We start from the raw sequence: 27,467 nt of genomic DNA, 5'->3' as shown, positions 1-27,467 counted from the left end.
GTTGCTTGTACAGGCTGCCTGTGGCTTGTACCTTAATTAGCATGTTTGGGTTTCTTTTTAACTCCCTCTCACCCACACATGCACTTAGGGAAAAAGGCTAAACAGAGACTGGAGGAGGTGAAGGCTCTTTTTTCCAAGGTGCAGGTTTATGTTGTCCTGCCATATGTCCTGCACGTGGTGCATGATGGGCATAAGCCACAAGAAGCCTAGAGATGGGCCCTACATTTACACCACTAGAAAATGTAAATCCCCTTTGGGGAGTGGTGGGAAGGAGAGACCTTTCTTTAACTGAAAAGCTGTTCAGCATAAGCCATATTCTAATTCTGCATCTAAACAAGAAGCTAAACTAATCACTGAGCAGAACTAATCTCCCAAGTCAGCCATTTCATGGGGCTTGCCCTGCACTCAAAGCAAGGCAGTGTAGCTGAGGGGAGGCTTCTGTTGTGCTGCAAACACGACCACCTCACACATCCGGATCCCCATTCCCTGGACACTCGAGGGCTGGGAATCACCTCAGCCTTTGCCATAACTCACTTAGGTTACAGCAGGGACACGTCCGAACTCCACAAAGTGTTTACACATGGGAAAGCAAGTGAGAGTCAGTCTGAGACGGAGCCTGCTGCCTTTACCTGCCTGCTTGTGAGCACGGTTCCTGAGGAGCTGAGCTCAGTGGAGCCCAGAGAACAGCTGGACTCACTTGCAGCTCGAGGAGACACCTGCTGGGCAGGAACAGCTGAGCTCACTTGGAAAACCAAAAATGTTGGCACAGAAGCACAGGATAAGCCGAGACACTTCATAGGAATACAGGTTGTTTAGAATGTTTTAAATTTTTTTAAAAACTTTATTCCAAACAGCTGATTAACCTGTCAAGGGTTTAAATCAGATTATTCAGTGCTGTCACAAGTTTCTAACTAGGAAATACACCCATCAGAGCCTACCTGTGGGAAGTAACTGCGTTGTGTGCTCCTGAGAGGGTATCCAGGGTGCGCAGTGGAAAACCCCCCACTGCATCAATGCACTAGGATATAGGTTCATGGAGACCCGTCACAAACCGAAGATACAGGGTTATTATACATTTGGCCGATTCTAAACAAACAAAATATTTAAGACTTTCAAGATTTTTATGCTGGTTTTAATATTTTTTAAATTAATTTTTGTTTATTTCAGTATATTTAAGTAGGGAGTTTACGGAGACAGATAAAATTCATTCCAACACTAAATTTGTACCAATAGTTGAATTATGCTTGGACAAATTAATTCTGCTTTAGCAGAGTATTAAGTATTTTGTAACAGTTCTATGTTTTATGGCAGCCTGCATTTACCCATTTGTGTCCGATCAAGAGGGAATTCCACATTTGACAGTCTGCAAGTGGAGACCACACAAACTAAATATTAATTCGTATCCTTTTGTAGATATATGTGCTGCTCTGTGGACTGAGTAGCCCAAAAAGTGCACAAAACCTCTCTCAGTGGTGAGGAAAGGAACCTTTCAATTAGCCATCTGCACACAGACATACCTCTCATGAAACTTACACGTGTGAATCATGATTCAGGCACTCAAAAAAGTTTCCACAAAGCCCAATGCCATACACTCCTTGAAGAACAGAGCAAATATTTGAGGAACTGAGATTGTTACATTTCTGTGTTAACAGCACAGCTTGTCTAGTTTCAATCAACATTTTCTTTAAATAAGGCCCTGATCATCTCAGCTGTGATGTGCCCATCTGATTTACCAACACTGCCGTCCTCTCTGTCACTCCTGCTTGGCATTTCTTCTTGTTCCTTATGATGAGTAGGCACGGCTCTTCCAACTACATACAGCTTTCTCTTCAGAGGACCCAGTTTTAAGTATGCCTTAAGAAGAAAGAATATTATTCTTTATTAGATAGAAAAGGAGCCCTTTAAAAAAAAAAACGAGACCCAGCAACTTTCCTTTTTTAAAGCAACTGTAGAGATGCTGCCCTAGGGCTGCTGTTTGGTAATGTCAGTGATAATGGGCTTCTTTTACAAGTCAGCTCATCTTAGGAGGCTGCAGCCCTGCTGCCTTCTTCTTCTCCTGTGTGTTTTCACTGATAACACCACCTCTGTAAACCAAATTCTGCTCTCAAGTTCAGTTCTGTGAGAAGAATTAAACTAATCCAAGAGCTCATTCCTGCCAAAAGAGGTCCAAGACGAGCCATGTGCTTCTGCCACGTTTGCACTGGCTCTGGTTTTCTCCAAACCTCTGAGTCAATTTGGTTGACTAACTCAACAGAAAACTAATTTGGGGGGAGAGGAGGAAAGAGAAAGTTTTTCTGCTGGGTTAGAGAGTGAATCAGCTACAGAAAAGGCCGATGTGCAGTATGAGTTCCCTGAGGGCAGGAGCTGCCAAACCAGAGAGAGGAAAGAAGAAACCCTCCAGTGCAAGCTCTTGAAGCACCTCTGTTTAATCAGTAGGTTCATAACGGTTGCCAGTGTAACACCGCTGTTTGCAGTTGCACCTTCATTGTTAAGAGGTAACAGCACCTATGTCAGCAGCACCAATGGCCCTCAGTGGGGTGGGCTCTGCAGTGCTACCAGCAGGAAGAAAGGAGAGCTTCCTCTCCCCAGGCAATGACTGCAAAGAAACAAACACCTAGACAGATGGCTTTTGTTAAAGCTTTTCTTTGTAATGCCTCTTCAGGACAGAGCCACCCCTTAAGTTAGTCTCTGATCAAGGCAACAGGATGATTTCTCTGAACACAAGTTGCAGGGTATTAACTAAAGTGAAATTTCTAGAAAAAGAGTTTTTGAGGGTTTTTTGTTTGTTTTGCTTTTGTGGGTTTTTTAACTCATTATTGAGTAAGTTAATAGAATATTCAGGACTAAAGAAACATTATGGGAAAGTATCTTTACAAAGTCCTGCAGTTTGCACCATGTCTATATCATCTTCTTTAATTTGGAGTAGAAATCAATGATGTAGAGTAATGTATTTTCTAAAAGTAATTAGTTTATTTAGAAATGTATTCAAGTTTTTGTAACTCAAGAGTATCAAAGGCACCCAGGAAGCATTTTTTGCAACCTAGGTTTGAGAATCTTCAGAAGTAGGTACCCCTTCTCTGAGAACCACACAAACTCTGGCTACTTACATATAACCTGTACCTTTTTATTTTCTCAACCCCTGTAGTTGGCACCCAGGAACACCTTCATCCCAGCTTTCTGCTGAAAGAATGTCGATCCTTTAATGCCATTACACAACACAGATTCTAAAGGACCAGTATCCAAGCAAGAGCCTGGCAATACCATAGAAAATTGTCACTAGTTGGCATTCAGAAATTCTTTCTAGGGGGAATTTCATCCTGACACTCTATGTGCTGATTCCTAGGACACCATTCAACTGCCAAAACAATGTCTCATGATACCAGAAATGCCCTAAGGCATCCAAAACATCCAAGGGTGGCTGGCCTGTATGACAGAGAACCTGTGCTCTTTTGGCCCAGCATCTGAAGGACATGGAGTGACCTTACTGTCCCAAATAGAACCAGAGGCTTATGATTAAGCATCTGAATTGCACACTGGGTAGAAGACACTGGATGCCATAACACCACTGGGAATAGAATGGTCCTGACAGTAGTTCATGCTCCATTCTGAATAATGTTTGTGTCAGTGAAAGACCTGATGACTAACTCATACCTGGAAATCATCATCATCTTCGTACAGCAAGCGATCCAAGGCTGTAGTGAAGAATTTTTTTTGCAGCTCTTCACTGTCTTGAGGCTTCTCATCCTCTGTTTTAGACTGAACCTTTGGAAAGGCTTTTTTTCTCTGACAGGGAACTGTGGCACTTCTGAGGCTCTCTTCTCCATCTGCCTTTGCTTTTTAAAGAGAAGAAAAATGATGTGTATGTAATTGTTAAGCCTTATGGAAGTCAGAATCAGTACTTGGGATGAGGATTGCCTGCAGTCTTTAATATGGCTTGGGCCATGTGATGCAAAGAACAGCTTGGTAGGATTTTTAATTGGCAATTCAAGCCAAATGTTAGTTTTCCTCACTGGTTTTTTTTTATGTGTTTCTTTTGTTCACAATTTCTGATCAAGACCAGGAACTGAAATTGATTGGAAGTGAGAACTAATGGGTCTGTGGGATGGGGGAGGAGAAACAATCAGTTCAACTTAAGTCCTGTAGAGCCCTGAATAGTTAAAAAGAATAAGAAAGGCAGCAAAACCAAGTATAAACTTTTTCTATATCCATATATCTACAGGTATATAGATACAAGTTCCTGAAACACAGCTAGTCTACTTATAACTCCCCTGAAGAGCTCACATTTGCAGTTGACTCATTCTCAGGATGACAGACAATGCTGAACATGGAATGCCAAGTTACAGGTTTGCCTGGGATCTGATCCCAGCTTATTGGAACAAAACCTAGTCTTCCCAGTAACTATTGCAAAGGTCTAGCAAAGGTCTTCAAAGTAAACATATATCTAACTCAGACATTTTAGTTAACATGTTTGCTGGTGCCTGATGGATTCAAAAGGCCCACCTATGGCTCAGACTGATCAGAACTTTAACAGACTTCTTCATGTATCCATAACTGTATGACTTCAATTTTTTTAACTTATCTCTAATTTTGTATTTTTTCCATCCTCTTTCTTGTACTAACACAAATATGTAAAATAAAACGTGATACTAAGGAATCCACAGAAACCATCCTAAACAAATAAACACATTCACTTGCTCCTTCTTGCTTAATGGTATATCTCCTTTTCCTGGGCACACCTACCAGAATAGATGGAGATTCAGCCCAAAATTCAGTACTGCTTAATAAGATTTTTCACTTTGGGCTGAGCTTCATCTGCTTTTGCTAGGGAGTTATTTATAATTTACCTCCAATGTATGAGCTGAATGACCGTAAAGTGCACATAGACTTGAAGTGAAAGCCAGCACAGAGTTTAAAGAATATTGTCTCAGGGACAAGGCATAATGAAGTTATGATGATATGGATCAGTAAAGAACTGAGTAAGATATGAACCATATCTTCATAAAAAATAGCCAATACTGTTAACTGCATTCCAGGCTAGCTCTAGAGGAGTAATTATATTAATCTAGACACCAGTTTCAATTTAAAAACTGTATAACAGGTAAATTGTGATTTTATCTTAATGCAAACTACAGTCTGTCATTGCTGTGGTGGCTGCCATCAAGTGGGAAATTAAGTGTTCACCATGTCAAACAGGCAGTTTGATAAAAACCTTAAGAAATAAAAAGTCTGTAAATGTTCAGTAACTTATCAGTTCTTATAAGCTGCTGGCATGCACATTACCTGCATATTTTCTATATTCCACTTCCATTTCATCCTTAGGAAATCCTTCTTGCAAGCCAGCTGCCTCAGTAAGAAACAAATGCCTATGGAATAAAAAAGACGAAGTGAAACTTATATTAGTGGTCTGAAATTTCTCTTTAAACTGTGCAATGTTTTGGGGTGAGAGGGAGGACACCCTTTCTGAAAGCCATTTTGTTGCTTAACCACAAACGCAGAACAGCACAATGGTTTAAAAATGCAATGGAGGCAGCCAGGTAGCTTAGTGGCTAATAAGCTGGTCTTTTTTATTTTTAGTGTCTAAGTTCAACCATGTCCATGAGACTAAAAGAAAACAAATGTTATAGTCTCCAGTCAGTCCAAGATTCAAACCACAGCTGGCAGCTCTCACTTAGAAGCAATCCAAAGTTTGGGAAGGAGAAACAAATGGTCACTTCTTAAGACTTGGAACTTTTTATGCAATATGGCTAAAATCACTGAGCTGGGGCTGGAAAATGAAGATGGATCATTCCCATTGTTGCATTAGGCTTTTGATAATGTTAGTGTTGATATTTTGTAGTTAAATTAATCTTTCTCTGGGGAACAAGTTAAATAATTTCAGTACAAAAGAATCTAATCCCACAGATACCTCTACAGACAGACATATCCCAAGGTCTCTTCCTTACTCAGTGCCAGGTCATCTGTTTCACTTGAGGTTGCAAAGCCTGCTGTATTTGCATATTAATCTTCACATTGTTCCAACAGTAAAGGAAAAATCTATTATTCAGACTTGGTCTGAAAAGCTGGGGCTGAGACCATCTAATTACAACATAAAGAAACTATTTCCAAGCCCCAGCAGTATCCCCACTAAGAGGAAGTTAGTAGCACTAAGTCTTCATAGACTATTAAAGAACCAAGTTTCTTCCCTGAATTTTGGTATTTAGGAGGTCACAATGTTACTGTCGCTCTTCAAGGATACAAGTCCCACACATAGTCAAATCCTCTTTCCCGTCAACTAGGAAACTATCTTGGCTTTGATGTAGGAGAGCCCAAACAGCTTTACAGGCAGGCAGTATCATTATCTTTTAAAAAAAAATTAATCTCTTTTGAGTCTGTAAAGGCATCATTTTACCTGGATCCTATCGAGTTGTGAAGTTTGATATCAATCAGTTTTGCCACTAAACTGGTATTTTCTTCTTCCAGGAGCTGAACAGAGGCTTTCAAATCACTTACTTCCTTTCGGTAGATCTTAACCTTTTGACAATTAGAAAAAAAAAAAAAAGAGAAAATCTTAGAATTTTGGAAAGCTTTCATAGCAACTACCTTGACAGCACATACCTAGAAAGATTGCAGCTGTGTCAGCAAGACTGCACATTTGGTGGGGAAACATAGTGACACATTTTCAGACAAAGGGAAGATCTCTCTGGTTCTTTCACACTTTTATTAGAACCCTTTTACTATCACAGCTCTGTCAGTCAGAGCCACATATTTGGGCTATGCAATCCTGACAGCACAACCTTCTCACGTGGTCAAGCAGGTCTGCTAGACAGCAGCTCTGAATTTTTCGTTTTTGCTTTCACCTCAGAGCTTTGAGAGAGAAAAACCTTCTTTGCAGAGTTAAATTCAAGGTCTTCTCAGCAAGCATTGTTTTTCTAATTCCTGCTTATACACAAAACCTTCTTACCTAGAATTAGCAATGTCCAAGTTACCACAACATGGGCTAAGCCCCAGGTACTACTTTCTTGCACTGGTAATCACCTCATATCGCCATGAAGTTAGACTAACCAAAGGATGCCAGTTATTCAGTTTCCACAATTCCACTTTTACTGAAGGACAAGCAAGTTCTTACCTACTTCACTGGAGAGGGGAGTGTACGGGAGAGACACCTTCCCAGAAAACTTAGCCATAGGCCCATGTTTAAGAGCAGTACCCAGTGACCTGAAAGCACCTGTTCTCATCAGAGCCAAATTAACCCAGCTGTAATCATCCAAATTTGCAGTTAAAACTTGTTCCAATTTCTCCCGGGGATTAAAAAGGTGAAAATGACAGGACATTAACCAGTAACAGGATGTGGCTTGGCACAATGAGGTGATGCGGTTTTGCACCATCTTGGTGTGACACAGTAACCATGGAAAAATGTGGGTGAAGTCTCCAAATCTGTTCAAATTTGGAGATAACTAGTTTAGGGCTGTTTTGGTAAATCATTTTTCAATTCAGTGGCCAAACTGGGGAAAAAAAAATTGAAGTAAGACTAAACTGAAATTTTTGGTTTATCTCCCCAAAAGAAACTACTGGAAGAGACTGTCAGCTACATATAAGCATTAGCCTGAGAGAAAATATTTCATCCATGTAAGAAAAGCAGAGAAAATGAATGGGTGAATTCAGAGAACTGGAAAAGTTAGTGATAATTGTTTTGTTTTCCCCAAAATTCAAAGCACTAATTCATAACATAGGAAAGTAATTCGTAACATAGGAAACTTCTAGTTGAGAGGAAAGAAACCCAAATCCCTCAGCTTTGAGGCGAGAGCCTGTCAGAACATAAGAGTACTCCAAAGTGGATCTGTCTTGTTGACACTGTCTAATGTGTGTAAAAGTCATAACTGTTCAGTGAGACAGGGAGATGGGAAAATAATTCATACTCATTCAGTGATAGGATGTATAGATTTGAGCTCCTATTTGTTTATACAGAATAAAACACTAATTCTTTCCTATTGACCCCTACCCTCATTGCTTCCTAAGCTGTGGTTTGGACACCTGCCCTGGAAAGTTAAAGATGCATGCTCAGAGCTCATTAAGGGGAAGAAGGAAAGCTGTATCCCTGCATACTGGCATGTATCTTAAACTAGTAAGTAAAATGTAGAAACCTCTGCCAGGTTTGTTGATGTGGCATGGAAAAATAAGGAGTTCATTTATTAACTTCCCAAAAAGTTTTGCTCAGTTCTGAACTGTGAGACTGTAAAGGTGGGGAAGGGCATTTCACCCACCAATCTCACGCTTAGATTTGATCGCAACAAAGAACCTGTCTTGACTGGAGCAAACACAATCAAACTCTCACCATGGAAAAATTAGTTCTCTAAGTCTGGCTCACTAAAAAGTCTTTTCTTGAGAAGAAAAGTTACAAGTATCTAATATATAGCTGCAAATTGTCATTAAAGTATAAAAGCTATCAAGTAATCAATTACAACTATATATGATTTTGATTTTCCTCTCTTCAGTATATAGCCCCCATAGTTTCTTTATTACCTTCCATTTAAAGTTGTCTCAAGCCATTTCTCAAAACATATTTCCAACATCCATAACCATTTTCTTTCAATACAGCAACACTAGAACTTTAATGCAATTCAAAACTTCACTTTTCAGATACTTACATGGTTGAGCCTTTACACTAAATAGCATCCCAGTCTTCACAGAGGTGAAGTATGTTCCATACTTATTTGTATGGAACATGATGTAGCAGTTACCTTCACGTAACTGCTTAGGCAGGAAAAGGGGTCTTTCATTTGTGAAAGCAGGTGTTCACCTTTTACTTTTGTTCATCACATTACATTGTTTACTGCTCAAGAGTACAGACTAATTACTGGAAAACTGCTCTCCTTTTCCTATGGAATTCTTCAGAGGCCCATCACTGGAAACAGTTATAGCTGTAGGCCATGGCATTTAAAACATGAACTACCATGATAAACTATAGGCAAATGATCCTCTTACCTCTTCTTTTAGCCATTCATTCTCTTGAATTTCTCTGCGACAGTTTTTGTCTAAGTATCCCACAGCACTCTGAGAAAACACAATTTAAGATCATCTCATCTGAGAGCGGAACTTTGACAGTCCTGCAGACTATAAAGAAGAACCTTCTGCTCTTTAGCAGGAAATAATTAAGAAACATCCACATAACAGACTGTAGCATCCCCTGAGGGATTACAAGGGGATTTAGTTCACAAGGCCAGATGTTTCTTCTCCATCATCCTGCCTAGAGCAGATTATATGTCAAGCAGTTTACCAATATTTTATAATTTCCCATATTAAAATAGGAGATTTCTCCTTTTTTTGCCCAACAAGTTCTTCCATCTTCCCACTATAGTTCAAATCTTCCTGTTTTCAGAAAATCAAACCTTTAGCTACTAAAAATCCCAAGCAAAATCCCAAATGCAGCAGTACTGATCTATGACAAGTGACCTAAACATGTAGAGGTCTGTGCTAATGAGCCCAAGCTACAATTTAATTATTGATGTCAGTAAGTGGAAAGGAACAACTGGGAGGGAAGATGCTCCTGTAGATCACCATAAACACAGTCCTTTGGATTACGTTCTCACATGACTGGAAATTCCAGCACTGAAGTCAGGGAATTTAAACCCATAATGGGCCTAGTGATTCACAGTGAAGTATGCTTTGCATTTTGTGAAAGTGAGATGTTGTCGCCAGAGCTATTTGTAAATCACAGTTTCAAATCAGAGTTGGCAGAGATGACCAAAAAGTTTAATGTATCAATAAACCAAAATTTTCCCGAGACTGCACTATTTTGGCATTTTAAAAATGTTGTACTTTACAAATACAACATTTTTTTTCAAAATGACATATATTTTCATGCAGCCAATCCCTTTGCATGTTACTGTTTTTTGAAGTCTATGCAAATGTCAAAATCATTCACAGCAAAAGCAACACATTCTTGAACAAGTCATGTCAGTGCATGGTGCCCCAGTTCCTCATATCTCATTTTGTAAAATGCCCTCACATCTACTCATTGTTAGTCTAATGTAAAAAAAAAGGTACATGTATGTATAACAATGACCAATTCCACATGTAGTAAGATTTACAGTTTACGTTACTCTCAATTTATTCGAAAACTTTCAAGTCTTAATGTGAGTTAAAATAGTTATTAATGCAGAGTACATGAATCCTAACTATGATGCAGTTAGCAGTTTTAAAAAAGGCAGAAGGAATACCTTAAGAGCCTGTTCACTAAGTAACTTCAAGTGCCTGTCAAACTGCCTCTTATTTTCTTCTTTCACTGCATTCAAAGCATCTCTATAATATTCTTCAAAACAATAAAAAAGGAAATCAGAAATCATTATTTGACATCAATTTCTCCTAGCAACAAATAGATAATTGGCCTGTTGTTACTGAACTGGAACTTATCAGCAAGCATCATATGAATAGGTGCTCCACAGAAAAGGATTCAAATATCCTTCCCCATAGAAATTATCCTCCTAGACCCAAAGGACAGTAGTGTTAACTACAAAACTAGAAATCAGAAGTGGTTTGCACATTTCTGCTGACAACTGCAACAGCTGAGCAATTCACTGCTAACTGAGCAGTGAGCTGGGCAATCCTCTGCTAAAATATTGGCATCTTAACATTAAATTTTGTCTTTATCAATAGCAGTTCCTAGCGTGGTGTGAAACATTTGCTTAGAAAAATTATTTTGTAGGTACAGAAGTGTATTGGATCATCTTATCCACATAGCATTTTTCCAGACATTTATTATAAAGAGCCTAATAAATTTTCTTACTTATCTAAAGCTCTAAGGTTCTAATTTGACAACAGGACAAAACAGACAATGTGGCAAATGCCTCAATGATTTGCTTTTATTTTATCATTACATGCAGTCATTATTTAGAAAGTGTGTCTTACATCAAAGTCAATTTGCTTGGCTTCACATTCTAATCACTTGCTTTTTAATTATTTCATCCTTCCCTTTATCCCTATAGTTCTTTTTTTGTTGTTCTTCTAAATAGCCCACTTCTGCTTGATATTTCCTCCTTTTGAAGGAATGAATGAGAGTGTAGTCATTTTTTTTGAAGGAGGGCACTTCCTACTTGTTGCAGAGGCTTGAAGTTCAGCCTTGCTCTGTACTTGTGTTGCAGACAGCTTGTTGCTGATCTGGCTGTAAATGAACATCTGGTCATGGACCCACTGTGGAGTCAAAGGCAGTCAAATATCGAAGGTGTATTAGTTCATTAGTTGTGCATTAGTTCTTAATTTAACACTGTGGAAGCTGGAATCCACCACCTAGACTTGGCAAAATGAAATAGAAGTACTTCCATACTATAATTAATTCACTATTTCATTCTTTCAGACAGCGAAATAGCCTGAGTTGTACCAGGAGAATGAAGAAAAGGTGAAACAGTATGTCTCAACAGTTCCTGAGGAGGCTATTTTCCCCAACTCTCTCACTGCAACACTGTTTCCCCCACACCTCACCCATGCCTGTGGTTGTCTTTCGCTTCCTCTCCTCTTCAGCTGTTTTGTTCATAATGTCACCGCCAGACAACATGAATTGTGCCAGTGTCAAGCCCTTCAGTGGTACATACAGAGACAGAAATCTGTTCACCTAAGCTTATTCCCTAAGCCTGTTACACATTTGAGGTGTGAAAAAGCCCAATTTGTTGCTGCATTGCTCTGAAAGCTTGTTGCATTTCTGCTGGAAGGCTGTACTCCCCAGGCACTTTCCAGGTTCAGTTTTAGGAAGTTAAGTAAAATACTGTGCCAACGTCCAGTACTGGCAGCATCATTTTGCAATATGTTAAGTAGGCAACTGCAGTATGTACCTCTGTATCAGTCTGTCAATAAATACACTTCTGTTTGACCACGCATTTTTGACTCTGTACCCTGTGACATGCAGGAGGCCAGAGTAAATGTTCCTACTGGCTCATTCTGGCATTCTATATAAAAGCCCATTCTCTTTTTCTTATTTCAGCATCTATATAGCAAAGTTTTAAACTGATTAAGAACACAGAGAATGCATAAGGAAAAAACTTAGTCTCTCCTGAATAGAGAGATGGATATCTGGCAAGCTATCTGGCAATGTAGAAATCACGGGGCAGATCTTAATCATAGCAAAATATGTTTCAGGAGACAAAAAGATAGCTAGCTGGCTCTTATCCACAGTAGTTGATGCCTGGTAATGGTTGGCACAGAATATACAGAGACACTTAGAGCAGTGTCACTGCCTGTTACTACCAGCTGCTTGGCTGTGGTCATGCATACTGAGAGGGACATAAAAGAAGAAAACCAGGACATCCTTATCCCATCGGAAGCATGGGTTATGTAAAAGCAAAATATTTACATAATTTAAAAATAATGCTGTAGTAAAAAAATCTTTGTAAAAATCACTCAGCACCAGAATATGTAAGCTTTCAAATTCATTCCACTGTTGTGATGCTACTGAAACAGTTCCCAGTATCTGTATATGTCTGCACTGGCAATTTTGCAGGGCTTCACACAGGAGATTAAGCAACTAGGAGGCAAAGTTCAGACCAGTGGCTAAAGAGCTCCCTCTAGTTCTGCTTGTAAACCAGCATACTCCATAGAAAAGACTGTTCCAAGAATGAGCTCATGCTACTTTCCTGTCAAAGAAGCTTTCAATATGTGAAGTGCTTGTAACATGATGAGAAGCAACAGCAGTAGAGTCAACATTTTCAAGTATGACTGCTAAGGGAGCCCTGTGTGTAGGTGACCTAAATATATGTAGACTTATTTTTAGGAAACTGCTGTCCTTCACAGTAACATTTTTTAAAAATGGGTTGGCTGTATTTTACAAGAAAATCATCAAAAGTCAAGCTTATCAGTTTCTTTAAGTATCATCATTTCTGTAAACTTTATCAATTTCTTTAATAAAGGAACTTTTATAGAGAGAAAGAGAGAGAGAAAGGGTATCCTTACATTTTTCAGGATTACACAGCCTATCTTATGTGCACTGTTTTAAGAAAGTTGATACAAATTACTAGAAACATGACCTCAAATTAAATTTATAATTTAATTCCTGCAAGGAATTTGCAAAAAGCCCGTAAGACTTGCATTACACTAGCTGTAAACTGACCTGTAGTTCTTTGAAGGTCATCTTTAACTTTCTTAATGTCTTTCTCCAGATTGCTAATCTTCTCAGCATGTATTTTACTTCCTACATTTTTGTACTCCAACCAGTAATCTCTCTCACGCTGCTTTACTGAAATTCTTTGCTGAATTTCTTCAATTTGGGAGCGCAGTTCTATTAAAATAAGAATGTCAAAAGACAAGTTCATTACTGATTTCTTGAATTGATAATTCTTATAATTTCATCAAATTCTTTAAGAAAAGCACTTTCAGAGGGGTTGGAGATGGAAGGGGGATTCTTCCACACTACAATACATTACAACATGATGGGCTCACACTGTGTGAAGGGCCACCATCATTGCTCAAAACAGCTTGATCTTATTCTTCCAAGGAGAGACAACAGTTCTCACTGAAATATTGTAACCAAAGACACATGTGTCTCCCACAGAGAATCACAGGGATGACAGCCAGAATTTTCAACAGTCAAAACTGATATTTCCTGCCATCAATCTTTTTTTTTTTTTTTTAAATCTTCCAGTGGAGCCAGTGCTTAGGGTTTTCATAAGTTTCAAATTTAGAGAAAAGAGGAAGCCTCTGTACTTGCACAATAATATACATCACTTTGAAGGAACAGATTTACTTATAAGCCCTCCACAATCTCATATCAAATTGAGATAGCCCAATTTTTGAGGAGGAAAACTTATGCTTTTTATGCAACAAGGAAGTTGAAACTCTAAATGCAAAACAACAACAACAAAGATCCCCACCGTGTAAATTGCAAACCACACTTCCCCAACTCACAACATACCTTTAAAAAGTTGTTCTTTGTCTCTCACATACTGAAAAATTGCTTTCAGTGACTCTTCTACATCATCCCTAGTTACAACCTCCTTTTCATCTCGCTCTTTCTCCTTTTCTTCTATTTGTTTTATTAGGCGCCTGATAAGTGCCTGCTGTTCTTCCTTCAGAACATCATTCTAAGAAAGAAAAACAGAAGACACAGGACATTTTCAAAGTAGACACATAAAACAGTATCAAAATGGTTTTCAAAGTGACAAACTTAAGCAACAAAAGTAAAATCTGGCCTAATGCCAGATGAAGTGCAAGAACACCCAGCTAAACACCTGTTCTTCGTATTCAAAAGGATAGAGTAGAAGGGAGAGTTTTTAGATCTCAGAAGTTTCCTCAGTAACTTCAAAACCATTGGAAGGAAATGAGAGACAAATGACTGCTGTATTCCATGCAGTACCAATAGTTCTCCATTGCCTGGAAAGAAAGTTGCTTGTGAGTAATTTAATAACAATATTTATATGTTAGAGCTATTCAACATTCTTCATGAGAATGCACCACCTTCATGCAGAAAACTCATAAGACAATCAGGTCGCTTGCATACAACCACAGCAAAGAGTCTTGTCAGAGCTGAAATTGGTTATACGTCCTGATTCCACAGTTGTGATCATAACCCTTTGCCATGACCCTCTCAGGTGCTACAGAGATTATTGATCGTGTATATTTGCTCCCAAAGGATACCATATGGGAGCAAATAGTAACAGTAACTATGCAGTAGAGAGAGTCTCAAGCATTCCTCACTTCTAGAAGGATTAACTCTAAACCACTCAGAAACAATAAGCAGGAAACAAAGAATGGAGATCAAAGTGCTGTCAAAACATGGGTAAATTAAACAAATAGCACTTCAATCATGCCCTTAAGTACCCTGCACAGTCTAAAATATGGAGTCCTCCAGAGACCGTGAACTAGCAGTAAATTGGGGAAGTAATCATAAGAGACTTCAGATGCCTGTAAAAAGAAGAGCAAATGCCACTTGCAGTGATAGCTAAGACACAAATGAAACACCATCCAGGCTTCAACACCGAAAGAAGCACCACAGAATGCTAAACGTATGGATACTTACAAAAGCAGGGCAACCATTGGGCATGGGAAGGACAGAGAGACAGAGAGACATTGTTTTAATGTTTCACTGCTATACCAACTGCAGGCTGCAAGATGATCCAGGGTAAGGATTTTTGAGTGATTTGACTTAATTTCAATAGGTGACCCCTCTATATATCTGCTTTCAAAGTTCACTGCTCGCGGTCACCAGATGTCATATTATGGGTGTTTACATACACCTCATATACACAGTTCTTTAAAGTGTCACTCAGGTGCAATCAGTAGTTATATAACCTTGTCCTAAAAAAATACCCAAAATAACTCTTAATCCACGAGGAAGTGAGTCTTCATCAAGCAGTGCTAAAAATTACAACTAGTCAATTGCCTGATGCTCTTTCTTTGTTCAGTTTTTATTGTAACTAAGTTTGCAAGAATAACTAGATTCTCACAGAAACCTGTGCAATTCCATTACCTCAGAAGTGAATCAAAAGAGGTCAGCAAATCTCAATAGTTGGTTAGGTCTGCTAATGCTACTGAAAAAAATGAAGTTAAACCATTTATTCTTTGTGCATTGAAATATTGAGGAATATTTGCAGGACTGGTCAAAAGGCATATCTGAATATACTGCAGGGAAGGTACCTTCTGAAAGGAGGCTTGCTATCCTATGTTTGCTGTAGAGGAAGATGCATGTCCAAAGAAGGGCAATGAAGTTGGTAAAAGGATGTCTGAGGGAGCTGAGGATGTTTAGCCTGGAGAAAAGGAGCCTCGTGTGGGACCTTATCTCTCTCTACAAATACCAGAAAGGAGGTTGTAGCCAGGGGGAGTCAGTCCCTTCTCCCAAGTAACAAGTGACAGGACAAGAGGAAATGGCCTCAAACTGTGCCAGGAAGGTTTAGGTTGGATATTAGGAAAAATTTCTTCACTGAAAGGGTGGTCAGGCATTGGAACAGGCTGACCAGGGAAGTGGTGGAATCACCAGTCCTGGAAGTGTTCAAAAGACATGTCGATGTAGCACTTGTGCACGTGTTTTAGTGATGAACATGGCAGTGGTGAGTTAACAGTGGGACTCAATGATCTCAGAGGTCTTTCCCATCACTAACGATTCTGTGATTCCATGAAATATGTAGGTGGTTATTGAACACCTTCACTGAACTCACTTTACTGCTGTGTCCTATTCTGCAATGTTTTACTTCTGCAGTTCATTTTTTACACGTTATATTGACGATATTTATGCTCTATGTCACATTTAATTCAGGTAACACTTTAACTTTTAGCACATAAAGTGACTCACTAACTCTGCTTTCATTGACTGTAACAAATTCACTGCAATAACTAGTTTTATTGTATGTAGTATTAGGATTGAAAGAATAAAACTGAATCTGTGAGTTAAAATGCCACATATAAAAAGTGTTGGGAGAAGGATGCACAGTCACTTACTCTTTTATGATACTCTTTGATCTTGTTTTCCAATTCTTCCAGATGAACCAAAACCCGATCAATTGTTGCTTCTTTTGTCTCAATTCTGGGGAGAGAGAATAAAGAAAGAGATATTCTTACAAAACCATGAGAGAGAGTAATGCTATTTAAGCTAGATTAGATGTAAATACTACCAAAATGTTTGTTGTCATATCCTATTGCTTGACTCATTTGGGTAGATATCACTGTCTGCTTACTACACATAAAGAAATTATTTCCCATATACATCTGGAACTTCATGTTAGTTTGGATTTCATGCTCTACAGAGATACAGATTCCCTGGTTATACTGTTCCCTTGTAGCCTCTAAAGAGGCTTGAACTGGTTTACTCTTTGTGCATATGGCTTAGCTGACCAATTACACAGGTGTCTTTTAGGACAAGATTATCTGTGCTCCAGAAATATTACTCATCACTAGCCATAGTGGGCAACTCACTCAGACATAGGTCAGATGAATCCCAAACTGGAGAATTAAAAGGGATTCAATTCTTCTGAAAATGTGGTTTGTCAAGCTTCATAAACTGTATTTGCACATCAAGAATTTGTTAGCCTTTAAGAAGCATTAAGGGAATAGGGACTCCAGCCTGAGTAGTATGCTCTGTTTATACATTTTTGTCAAAGAACTAGCTCCCTGCCTTCACATTTTCATAGGCATTCTCTTTACCACAGCTGTAAAATAAGTCCTTTTTTCTGGTGGTCTCTCTTCTAGAATGAGAAACAGTAGGCTGCAAATGATGTCAATTTGCAAAATTCTCTGTAATCTTTCCCTCTCTTCCCAGAATTCATTCACCATGTGGCACAATAGAGGCAAGTATTACAATTATCACAATATCTTTTACTCTTTCAACAGCTATTGTTCCTTCAGTTTTTCGTTTTGTTTTTTTTTTTAAATTTTTTTTTTTTTCCCTCCCTTTTTTTTTAAGTTTTTTTTAAAGATTCTTTTTTTTTTTTTTTTTTTTTAACTGCAGGTTACTAAATTTCCATCGTCTGGTATCAGTGTGCTCCAAAGTATTTTTCAGGTTTTCTACTAAGTACAAGGATATTAGTTAGAGTAGAGATATGGGGGTATGGTGATCATGACTACAGCAAAAGTATGTCACAGACATCACAGTTTGGCCACATAGTGTGATTGCCTAAATTACCTGCCATTTTAAGCCATTTCAAGCCATTTCTGTATTTTGGATACTGCTGATCTTATTTTCTCCTACTTTAAGATTTTCCATTAATATATCCATCACCTTGCTAATGTCAAAACGTACATGAGTACAATTTGCCAGTTTGTCTGCTACATATTGGAACTTTCCCCTTTAGATTATTTTTCTATGGTATTTGTCAGATTAAAGCCACAAAACAACTGGATTGATGATTCCTTTGACACTATTTTTCTCAACTCTGTATACTAGGTCTCATCTAGGTGATTTAATCATCTAGAAACAAGACTCCCTCCCAGTGCCGCAACAGTTTTATCAATCATGTATAGGATGTTACTAAGGCAAGTAATTAATAAGATTGTTGTTCCTAACAATTATGCTTAAACAGAGAACTGTAATGAAACAGGAAAATAACAAACTCCCTATGAACAGTGACCATCCTTCAATGTATGGAAGAAAAAACAGGAATGGAAGTAAATATACACTAAGCACTTGATAAACCATAAAGTGGAATGTGACAGATATGCACTTGTATGATTATGCTGCTTTGCTCAGTTAAGTAGTACAGAGAAATTATAGATTACAGAGGTGAAAAGAGGGAAAGAGAGGAGAGAGAGAAAGAAAAAACAGCAAGAAGAATACTTTTCTTCCCTTTCTTCCCTATTGTAGTCGTAGAAACTACATACTCCTTGTTAGTACAGCACCCATTTCAGTGGAAAACTCTTCAGACAAATGAGTCTTTTGCTTGGATATTTGAATATGCATAAGAATAATTTTGTCAGAAAGTGGTGCAATTTTTTCTCAGCCTAATAATACAGTTTGCTTATTCCTTAATGAAATAGATGGGTTGGTTTGTTGACTTTTTGGTTGGTATGTTTGTGATATGATCAAGCTAAATCTCGGATATTTCCCTATGGAAAATTGTATTCTGTTCAGTGTAAACTGAAACCGGAAATACCACAGAAACTGTGAACTCCTGTAGATGTCACTACAACTATTCTTCGGTTCACTTACTTCACTTTTCATTTCCACATCAAGGCACTACTTCTTGCTCCCTAAACACTGGTAATTGTTGAATGTTGGATGTTGCTGAGGCTTTTCTATTCCAATTTCTGTCTCTGATATAAGTCATGGAGCTTACTTTTTCTCTTTTAATCATCTACTCAAGTGATTGGAGATCAAATAAATTGGACTATTTAGTAACTGCTTCAGATATTTCCCACTTGGCTCTTATTTTTCTCTGCTTGATTTTAAAAGACCTTTAAGTTATCCCTCTCTTACTTTCAAAATAAAACACTGTGCTCTGCTCTCAGCTGCACCATGGAAGGGAGCAAACTACAGGTCTTGAAGTTCTGGCTGGTGACAACAAATCTCCACGAACACCAAGGAATTCTAAAAAATACAGTTAAATGTGATCTTGCAACTTCAGTGTATGCTGATCAAAAGCTTGCTACTAACAGAAAAAATGTTGGGGTTTTTTTGTTTTTAATCAAACATTTTTTCCCGAGTTACAGCCTAATGGCATAAAATTATTTCTGACACATCTAAATGTTTCCTCACAGCTATAGTTTAAAAAGTGTACCTTTCTCAAATAGCCTTAAAAACCTCCAAAAAATCAGCTCAGGCCCTAAATTGAAGAGGATGTCTTTGTTATCTGCTTCCTTCATTCACATATTCTATATGAGTGAAAAGTTAAAATTTATTAAACCTACTGAAGTTCTAGTATGGCTTCTGGTATATCTGATTCAGGTTCTGTAACTTGCTTTCCTGGCTTCTCCTCTTTCTTGTTCTCTTCCATTTTTTTGGTTGTACTTGTGCTAGAAATGAAGGGGGGAAAAAGACATAGATGAATGTATAAGATTTCATATATTCATTGGCCTTTGTCACTTGTGACAAGTTTCTAACAGTTCTGAAATAAAACTAGTTGGGTTTTTGACAACAATAATCCTGCCCAGGATAGTGCTCAGGCCCATGTTTTTGGGGCAACCTGAAGTATCATTCTGAGTAGATTCAGTGTTCTCTATCACCAGTTACTCATTGCATCCCTTGCTGTGGGCTGTGTTGTACATTCTTGCAAATCAAATCAGCAATTGTTCTTTATCCAGTCCTTTGTTTCTTTATCAGACTTGTTTTATCAAGTCCATTTGTTAATATGCACCTCTTTCCCTTTCTTTCTGTTCTCCTAGCACTATGAATATTTCCCTTTCACTGCAACTCCGATACCAGTTTTTATCGTCAGAGCTGGAACAAAACCACTTTCTGAAGGGATATGCATGTCAGCAGTATTCCCTGGGCATGTTGTCACAACTACCAACCTCAGAATTCAACTGTCAATGAATAATTCTGTAATGGAACTAGTATCATATATTATATAAAATTAAAAAGTCACAAGAAAGGCACTTACGAAAATACCTCACTTTTAGCAGTCACATAATCAAATGAACCTGAACAGTTTATATAGTATAGGAAGGTTTATTACTGAATGAGTAGAAACATTGTATATACCCTGTCTTCATACTAATAATAGCTGAAATTGATAACAACTTGTTCTGTGACTAAACAAAGCAGGCTGGATACATTTTCACTATTAAAATGAGCACAAGTAAACAGGAAAAAAAAGTCAGTGGAAAGCCACATAAAGAAGCCTGTAAAATCAAGTTAAACCAACTATCAACAGAGACACTGTAATCTATATACAGACCCATGCCTTCTCACCTCACTCATCATATCCTGCAGCAAGGCAAGGTCAGCTTTCTGAATACAAAATAACTTTCTATCCTATTTCACATACAACCTTTGCAGTTTCCTATTCAATACAATATTTTTTCATGAAACTTTAAAAAATCCTAAACTTAGTGTATTTTAAAAAGAGATTTTAAAAAACCCAAACAAGTGAATTAAGAAAAAAAAAAATCTCACTAAGGTGAGAAATTAGGTACTTTGCTCCTCCTAGACCCCTTTGGAATTTCCAGCCCAAATGCACAAGTGCAGGTTACACTTGTTAAGTGTAAAAAAGAATCTGTCATACTTCTTCAGTGCAGAATTAACTGGATTTGTATCGATTCCATTTTCACTTGACCACTTATTTTACTCATTTTCCTCAGAAACAGAAGATCACTAGAGCAATCCCTAAGGTTATTTTTTAATTTCTGTCCCTTTCTCTAAATGGATAATCAGGTCCCCCGCTTAAAACTGGATACAAATGTGAAATTTTGAGCGGTAGTATTTTGAAAAGGTTTAGGGCCTTTTTTTTTCAACTCCAGACACTGATGAGCTCCAGTGATATATTTATTAAATTCTTCCCAACCAGGGGGCAACAAGAAAGCCTCCAAGCTATACGAGGTAAACCCCCCCCATACTACAATAAAGGATTTTCTGGATTTTGCAAACCACAGAAAACACACACATATGAGAGAGAGGGGAACATGTTTAGGGGAACTGAGAATCGACTGCACATTTTAAACCAGTAGGAATACCTTTGCAGAAGGAAAGATCTATTACTTCTCCCAAACAAATAAGCAATGAGGCATAACTCTTGACAAACCCCCATTATCAGTACCAGCACTTTCTCAATCAATAACTACACTGCCATTGCATCCTTAGAAGGAGCAGGCAGTTTCCTGACACTGCAACCCAAGTACTATCACTTTATAGACACTCTTTACAGAGACCACCTGTATGGCAGCTAACCACTCTCATGAGCTCAATCACTATCATTGGTCCCACCCACACCAGCACTTGCACTCACACTATATCTCTGTACGTCAAGCAGCTGCACCACCAGTAGCCTCCACTCCCTCAGTCCCCATCGATCATAGAATCATAAAATATTATGTTGGAAGGGACCCATAAGGATCATTGAGTCCAACTCCTGGCCCTGCACGGGACAACCCCAAGAGTCACACCATGTGCCTGAGAGCATTTTCTAAACACTTCTTGAACTTTGTCAGGCTTGGTGCTGTGATCACTTCTCTGGGGAACCTGTTCCAGTGCCCAATCACCCTCTGGGTGAAGAACCTTTTCCTAATATCCAACCTAAACTTCTCCTGACAAAACTGCAGGCTGTTCCCATGGGTCCTGTCCCTGGTCACCACAAAGAAGAGATCAGTGCCTGCTCCTCCTCTCCCCTCACAAGTTGTACATGAGACCTGCAACGAGGTCTCCCCTCAGTCTCCTCCAGGCTAAACAGACCAAGTGACCTCAGTCACTCCTCATATGGCTTCCCCTCAAGGCCCTTCACCATTCTTGCAGCCTTCCCTTGGACACTCTCTAATGGCTTAATGTCTTTTTTACGTTGTGGTGCCCAACACTGCACACAATATTCAGGGCGAGGCTGCCCCAGTGCAGAGCAGAGCGGAACAATCCCCTCCCTCGACCGGCTGGCGATGCCTTGTCTGACGCCCCCCAGGACTCAGTTCGCTCTCTTGGCTGACAGGGCATTGCTGGCTCATATTCAGCTTGCCATCGACCAGGACCCCCAGGTCCCTTCCGTGAGGCTGCTCTCCAACCTCTTTTTCCCCAGTCTGTAGGTACATCCACGGTTGCCCCGTCCCAGGTGCAGAATCCGGCGAATTGATTACCTCAGTCACGCCGTGACACTGTGCAGTCACACTGTATCCGCTTCCCAATCTCCAAAGTACACTAACAACTCCGTTCCTAGCCGACCCTTCCCTTGCACGTATCCCCTACAACCCCCTTCACCACCAGGCACAGCAGTGGACAAAGCTGGGCCACCCCTCACCGAGGCCCGCAGCCCCAGACCCCACCGACCCTGTCCCCCTTGCGCCGGAGCCCCCCCCCCCGCCCCCCGCCGGCCCTGTCACGCTGTGCCCAAGCCCTCCCGCACCGCCCGCCGCCCCCGAGCACCCACCGCCAGAGTTCCCTGTCAGCCCGAAGCAACACCGGTCGCCATCGCAACGGGGCCCTGCCCCGCCCCGCGGCGCGTTCCGGGGGCCGGCAGCGCCCTCTGCCCCAGGAAACGGGAAACACAAAATGTCAGCGACGGCACAGGGATGGTTGGGAGTCCTGACAGGGGTTTCTGTGAGGCAAAGCTCGTAGGATGGCCCGCATTTCGCTCAAGTGGGTACCTGCAGTGCCAGACTGAAATCCTGAGGTAAAATTGCATCTCTCTTCAAGAGGGCGTGTCCCAGCCCCGCAGTGATACAGTCCCACACCGAATGTGAGCTGGGTCACCCATGACCGCAGAGCTGCTTTCTTAGGAGCAACCTCCCTAAGCTGTCCGAGGCACTGAGGTGGAGCCTTGGATGGCTCCTGCACCAGCCGTACACTGCTCCCTGTAGCCCCTTTGCCCCATGCACCAGTGCAAAAAGCCATGCCCCAGAGCTGGGGACAGGGCACAAGAGGATGGAAAGTAAGGCTGGAGTCTGATCCTGAACTACATCTGCGTCTCTCATCCTGGACAGCAGACCACCATCGACTTTGGATTGGCTCTGTACGTTTCCCTCCTTCATAGGACACCAGTGCCTGAACCACATAACCCTGGGAGCCATACTCGATCACAGAAATAAATTGTGAATCACTAAAGAGCACTAAAGAGCCTTTGTCCTCATTCTTGGGCAACATAGAATCAGAAAGGATTGTGTTGGAAGGGAACTTAAAGATCATCTAGTTCCAAGTCCCCTAGGGCAGAGATATCACCCGCTAGTTTTGATTGCTCAGGGCCCCATCCATCCTGGCCTTGAACACTTCCAGGGATGGGGCATCCACAGGTTCTTTGGGCTCTCCTCTTTTACTTTAAAACCATTCACCCTTGTCCTGTAACTATCTGCCCGTTTAAAAAGTCACCCTTCCTCTTTTTCACAAGTCCCTTTTGAGGACTGGAAGGCTGCAATTAAGTCTCTCCATAGCTCCACAGGTCTCTCTTTTCTCCATGCTGAACATTCACATTTTCTAACTTTGTTCAGAGTTTTTGGCTGTCCCTATGGGAACTTGTGTTCTCCTATGACAAGTTCTGTTTGACATAGTACAGCAATCCCTGTAATTAAGGCATATTCATTAAAATAAGGACAAAACACTTTAAGTCCTACAGGCAGATATCATAATATGCAATGTATCTATATTGAAGACAGTAGGACAATGCTGTTTATTTTCATCCAGTGCCCCACATAACTGTTCAAATCAGAAAGCCAAGAAAAGAAAGAAACAAACAAACAAAACCCCAAATCATAAAAAAATACTGCCCTTTAATTTCCTTCTCCTGTATTATGGACTGACTGATGCTATTAGGATACAGTAGCCAGCTGACACATAAGCCAGACTTTGAATACAAGGCAGAGAAAAAGAAAGAAGAGAGTCTTAAGTCAGCTGGCAAAGTTGTGAACTTCATACTCTATAGCATGAGATCTTTAAATCACACTATATTTAAATCACACTATGCCAAAAGGTAACAGTGCTTAAACCTGACTGTTAAACCTTTGCAATTTTTATTTGCATGGGCAGACAATACTTACATCTTTTAGAAAGACTAAAAATACTTTGAGAATTTTAAGTCCTTATTTTGCAGGTTAGCAGTGCTGCTAGAATCAGGTAGTGCTTTCAGCTATTCTTTGACTCTCTGTTAAGAAGCTTGAATATGGAATCACAGAATCATAGAATATCCTGAGTTGGAAGGGACCCACAAGGATCATCAAGTCCAGGTCCTGATCCTGCACAGGACCACCCCAAGAATTGCGCCATCTGCTCCGTAGTCTTCCTGGAGCCTGCTCTGTAGTTCCCTAGATCCTTCTTCTTGCCCTTGAAAATGGGTGTCCCATTTGCTCTTTAGTGGTCATCAGGAACCAATATATACTATGTATGAAATATATATAGCATTTATATATGTATAAAGAGGTTACCTAAAGGGAACCAGGAAGAGAAGATGGAGAAGAGCCTTGGGCCACTTCTGGGAGTTTCAGCTCTGGTTTTCGTGTTGCCTAACCTTCAGTGGAGGACAAGTCTTACAATAAAACTGACTCTAAAGCTGGTTCCTGTTCTCATCCCATCCCTAATGCTGCTGAGTTTCCCACTGAACTGTCCTACTAACTTTACAACTGGAGGAGAAGTTCTCATGTTTCTTTAAACTTCTTTTTTTCTCTTTGTGTTTCTTTTTAACTTTGGAAATCTGATAAGAGAGGGTAAAGCCACATGAGACTAGAAATTTCCATGCACAGTGCTAGAGCCATTTTTTGTATATCACTATCACATGGAATTTGTTTTGGCTCCATGTTCTGATCAAGTTCAAAATGGCAAATTCACATTTTTAAGGACACATGTAGATACAGAACAATTGTCAGAGACTAGAACTACATATTGAAAGGACCAGAAAGCACCTAGTATAAAGAGTTTAATGACAAAGAACTATATAATTAAACATAAGACATCATTTCTCATCAAGTGCAAAGCAGACACTATCTTAATCTGTCCTTGAGGAAAACTGCAGTTATTCCTAGAATCCTTCTCACCTCCTAGAAATCATTAAAGAGCAAATTAGAGTTTCATGTCTCTTCCTCAGCTAGGCATTTAAGAGCAATCTCTAGCAGTGCAGCATAGGAGAGTAAATTTAAAGATGCCCTGGTCAGTGGCATCAGGACTTAAATTAGTTTTGGCTGGGAGCAAAAGAGAAGGAAAATGATCAAGCCCTAGTCATGCACATTTGAACTTTAAAGCCATTTCTTTCATGGTCATTATTATCAAACCAATCTCTTTCTTACCACAGAGGGATTTATATACACCTAAATTACCCACACCATTCCCTTTCACAGTTTACACCTTCAGTATACATTTTCTTATAATGTTTTAAAATAAGTTTTAAATTATTTTAAAAATATTTTTGAAGACTTACTTTTTAAATATGTAAAGAAATGTCTTCAGCAGGTGCAGGGCATGAGAAGATAAGCAAACTTACCATCTCTCTTTACATGTTACTGGCTCATTTTATCCCCTTACCTCTGTGCTTTAATGTGTTTGTTTCTCTCCAAACCTTCATCCCTCTTTTTTCCACACCTTTGGCTGGTCCCCTGAATATCCCATGGTAGGTCTTGTGCAACCTTAAAATCCTCTTCCCTTGGATTCCACATCATGCCCTACCCCAGCAGTGATCCCTCCCCCCACCCCTGGTCTGTAAGGTACTGGGATTCCCTGGGAAGGGGTGTGCCTCTGATGGGATTACAGGGGCTCCCCCTCCTGCCTCTGTGCTCCATCATGTGTTCGGAGATGGACCTTGATGTGCTGAGAGCTCCTGTGGTGGATTTGGGAGCAGCCAGGCAGGGTATTTGTCAGGCTCCTCCACCTACCATTGTTTCTCTGTCTTCCTTTGTGCACATGGAGAACTTTTCACCCCATTACCTAACAGAAGATTTTAAAGGAAAAAAAGACCTTGGGGCCCAGGAGCCAAATGAAGGATGAAAACCAAGAGGTGATGTGGTCAAAGCCACCAGCCAGGGAAATATCACTACAGCAATTAAATCAGCAACATCTGAGTTAGCTGTGATTAGTGTTAGTTCATCAGAGAGTGGCTGAGTGTCAGAGGAGATTGAGATTTTGTCTGCAGGAAGCGGGAGGAAGTGAAGCAGTATCAGGTGGATTTGCTTCACTGAAAATTACTGTCTCTTCATCTATTACCTGCTATTTTTTAACCACACTGAGTTTGGGAGTGAATGGACTCAGAATGGGAACACAGTGGGGAAGTAATTTGAAGCAGAGCTGCTGCAAGTGAGAACCAAGCCAGGTCACCGGCCAGCAGATGTGGGCAGGTGACACACGGGCTGCCCTCAGGGTACAGCGGCCCTGCTCCCGGGCCAGAGACAGAAATCCTCCAGTTGCCCTAAACCAGAACTAAATCAATTAAATGAAGGGCCGCGAGAAGAACATAAGGGGAAAATACCACCACACCAGCTCTCCACGTGCCAGGGGTCGGTGCTGTCTCCCTGCTCACAGAGGGAGGGACTCCGGCTTCAGAAACCTCCGTGGTGCCTGACTGCTGAGCAACAGGCTCTGAGACGGAAAGGTCCCGACATCCCATGAAATGACGGCATATGTATTTTATGCCACTAATTAAACAGAAAAGCTCTTACAGCGGCTTCCTGGGTAAATAGATGACTGAAACCTCTGTTATCTCTGCTCGTATCTTTACTGCAAACAGGGGCGTATGTTCACACCTCTCGGGTTGCCTGTCACCAGGTAAAGTGAAATACCGATCATTGTCCCTCCAGGCAGCTCGTCAAGTCGAGGCGATACTCCCTGCGTGGCCTTTGTGCGGAATAGTCACTGCTCGCTGTAGAGCTCCTGCCTCCACGAGAGGTGCCCGCTGACACCGGCCCTGAAGACCTCCCAGCCCCGCAGGCAGCGTCCCCGCCCCGGTGGCTGCCGCAGGTGACACGGGCGGGAGCGTGGCCCCGGCGGGGGCGGGCCCGGTGCGGGGGGAGCCGCCCCGCTCGCAGGGACGCGACGCCGGCATTGGCCCGGCACTGGCCCGGGGCGGCGGGACGGGCTCTACCTCTCCCTGCGCCGCCTCCCTTCCCTCAGACGAGCCGGGAGGAGGAGCGGGGCTGCGGCTGCCGGTGAGGACCGGGTCACCGGCACTGTCTCCAGCCGCAGGGAAGCGCTGGGGGAGCCGCGGAGGGGGCGGCAGGAGAGGTGAGGCTGCCTTAAAAAGGGGCTCTGGGGGTAGGCGGGGAGTGTCTTGTAGATGGAGTAACTCGGAGTCGAAAAAAGGGCATAGAAACCACCCGCGCCGGGATAGCGTGAGAGCGAGTCCGTTGTCCCATGAGGAGTCCTGGCTCCAAGGCTTAGGCAGCCAGGCTGGTCCGGAGTGGTTTTGTGCCGTGGTCAGTTTGCAGGGCCCATTCACCTGCTGTCTGGGGAGCTCTCACAGGTGTGTCACCGGCCC

The 27,467-nt window shown here is 40.8% G+C and overlaps 2 protein-coding genes and 1 long non-coding RNA gene across 6 annotated transcripts in view; 2 read left to right on the top strand and 1 right to left on the bottom strand.

Moving 5' to 3' along the window:
• Nucleotides 1-820: 820 nt before the first annotated feature.
• CCDC83 (coiled-coil domain containing 83) lies at nt 821-22,709 on the bottom strand. Of its 3 annotated transcripts, none has more exons than XM_027677531.1 (11): nt 22,669-22,709; nt 19,294-19,398; nt 16,393-16,477; nt 13,874-14,042; nt 13,073-13,240; nt 10,197-10,288; nt 8,962-9,030; nt 6,389-6,510; nt 5,281-5,363; nt 3,652-3,833; nt 821-1,854 (listed from the first exon to the last, which is right to left on the bottom strand). In XM_027677531.1, the coding sequence occupies exons 1-11, from the start codon at nt 22,704-22,706 to the stop codon at nt 1,669-1,671; spliced, it is 1,299 nt and encodes a 432-aa protein (XP_027533332.1). In that variant the 5' UTR covers nt 22,707-22,709; the 3' UTR covers nt 821-1,668. The 3 variants fall into 3 exon arrangements, with proteins under 3 accessions (XP_027533332.1, XP_027533333.1, XP_027533334.1); XM_027677532.1 differs by lacking the exon at nt 22,669-22,709 and adding an exon at nt 22,452-22,550; XM_027677533.1 differs by lacking the exon at nt 22,669-22,709 and adding an exon at nt 22,162-22,343.
• Nucleotides 22,581-23,125, top strand: LOC113964825. The gene is made up of 2 exons (XR_003533304.1): nt 22,581-22,694; nt 23,005-23,125. It is a non-coding gene; the product is annotated as an uncharacterized LOC113964825 (long non-coding RNA).
• A 4,007-nt stretch (nt 23,126-27,132) lies between these two features.
• SYTL2 (synaptotagmin like 2) overlaps nt 27,133-27,467 on the top strand; it is a 50,277-nt gene continuing 49,942 nt past the window's right edge. The window contains exon 1 of one of the 2 annotated variants that reach the window (XM_027677503.1): nt 27,133-27,214. The gene's annotated coding sequence lies outside the window, so the exon portion shown is untranslated. The remainder of the gene's footprint in view (nt 27,215-27,467) is intronic. The other variant, XM_027677504.1, reaches the window with a different exon arrangement.

This window comes from Neopelma chrysocephalum, unplaced genomic scaffold (genome assembly GCF_003984885.1).
Source record: "Neopelma chrysocephalum unplaced genomic scaffold, ASM398488v2 Primary Assembly neopelma1_43, whole genome shotgun sequence".
Lineage (NCBI taxonomy): Eukaryota > Metazoa > Chordata > Aves > Passeriformes > Pipridae > Neopelma > Neopelma chrysocephalum.
Note: the sequence above shows the minus strand (reverse complement) of the source record. Positions and strands in the feature narration are given on the sequence as shown.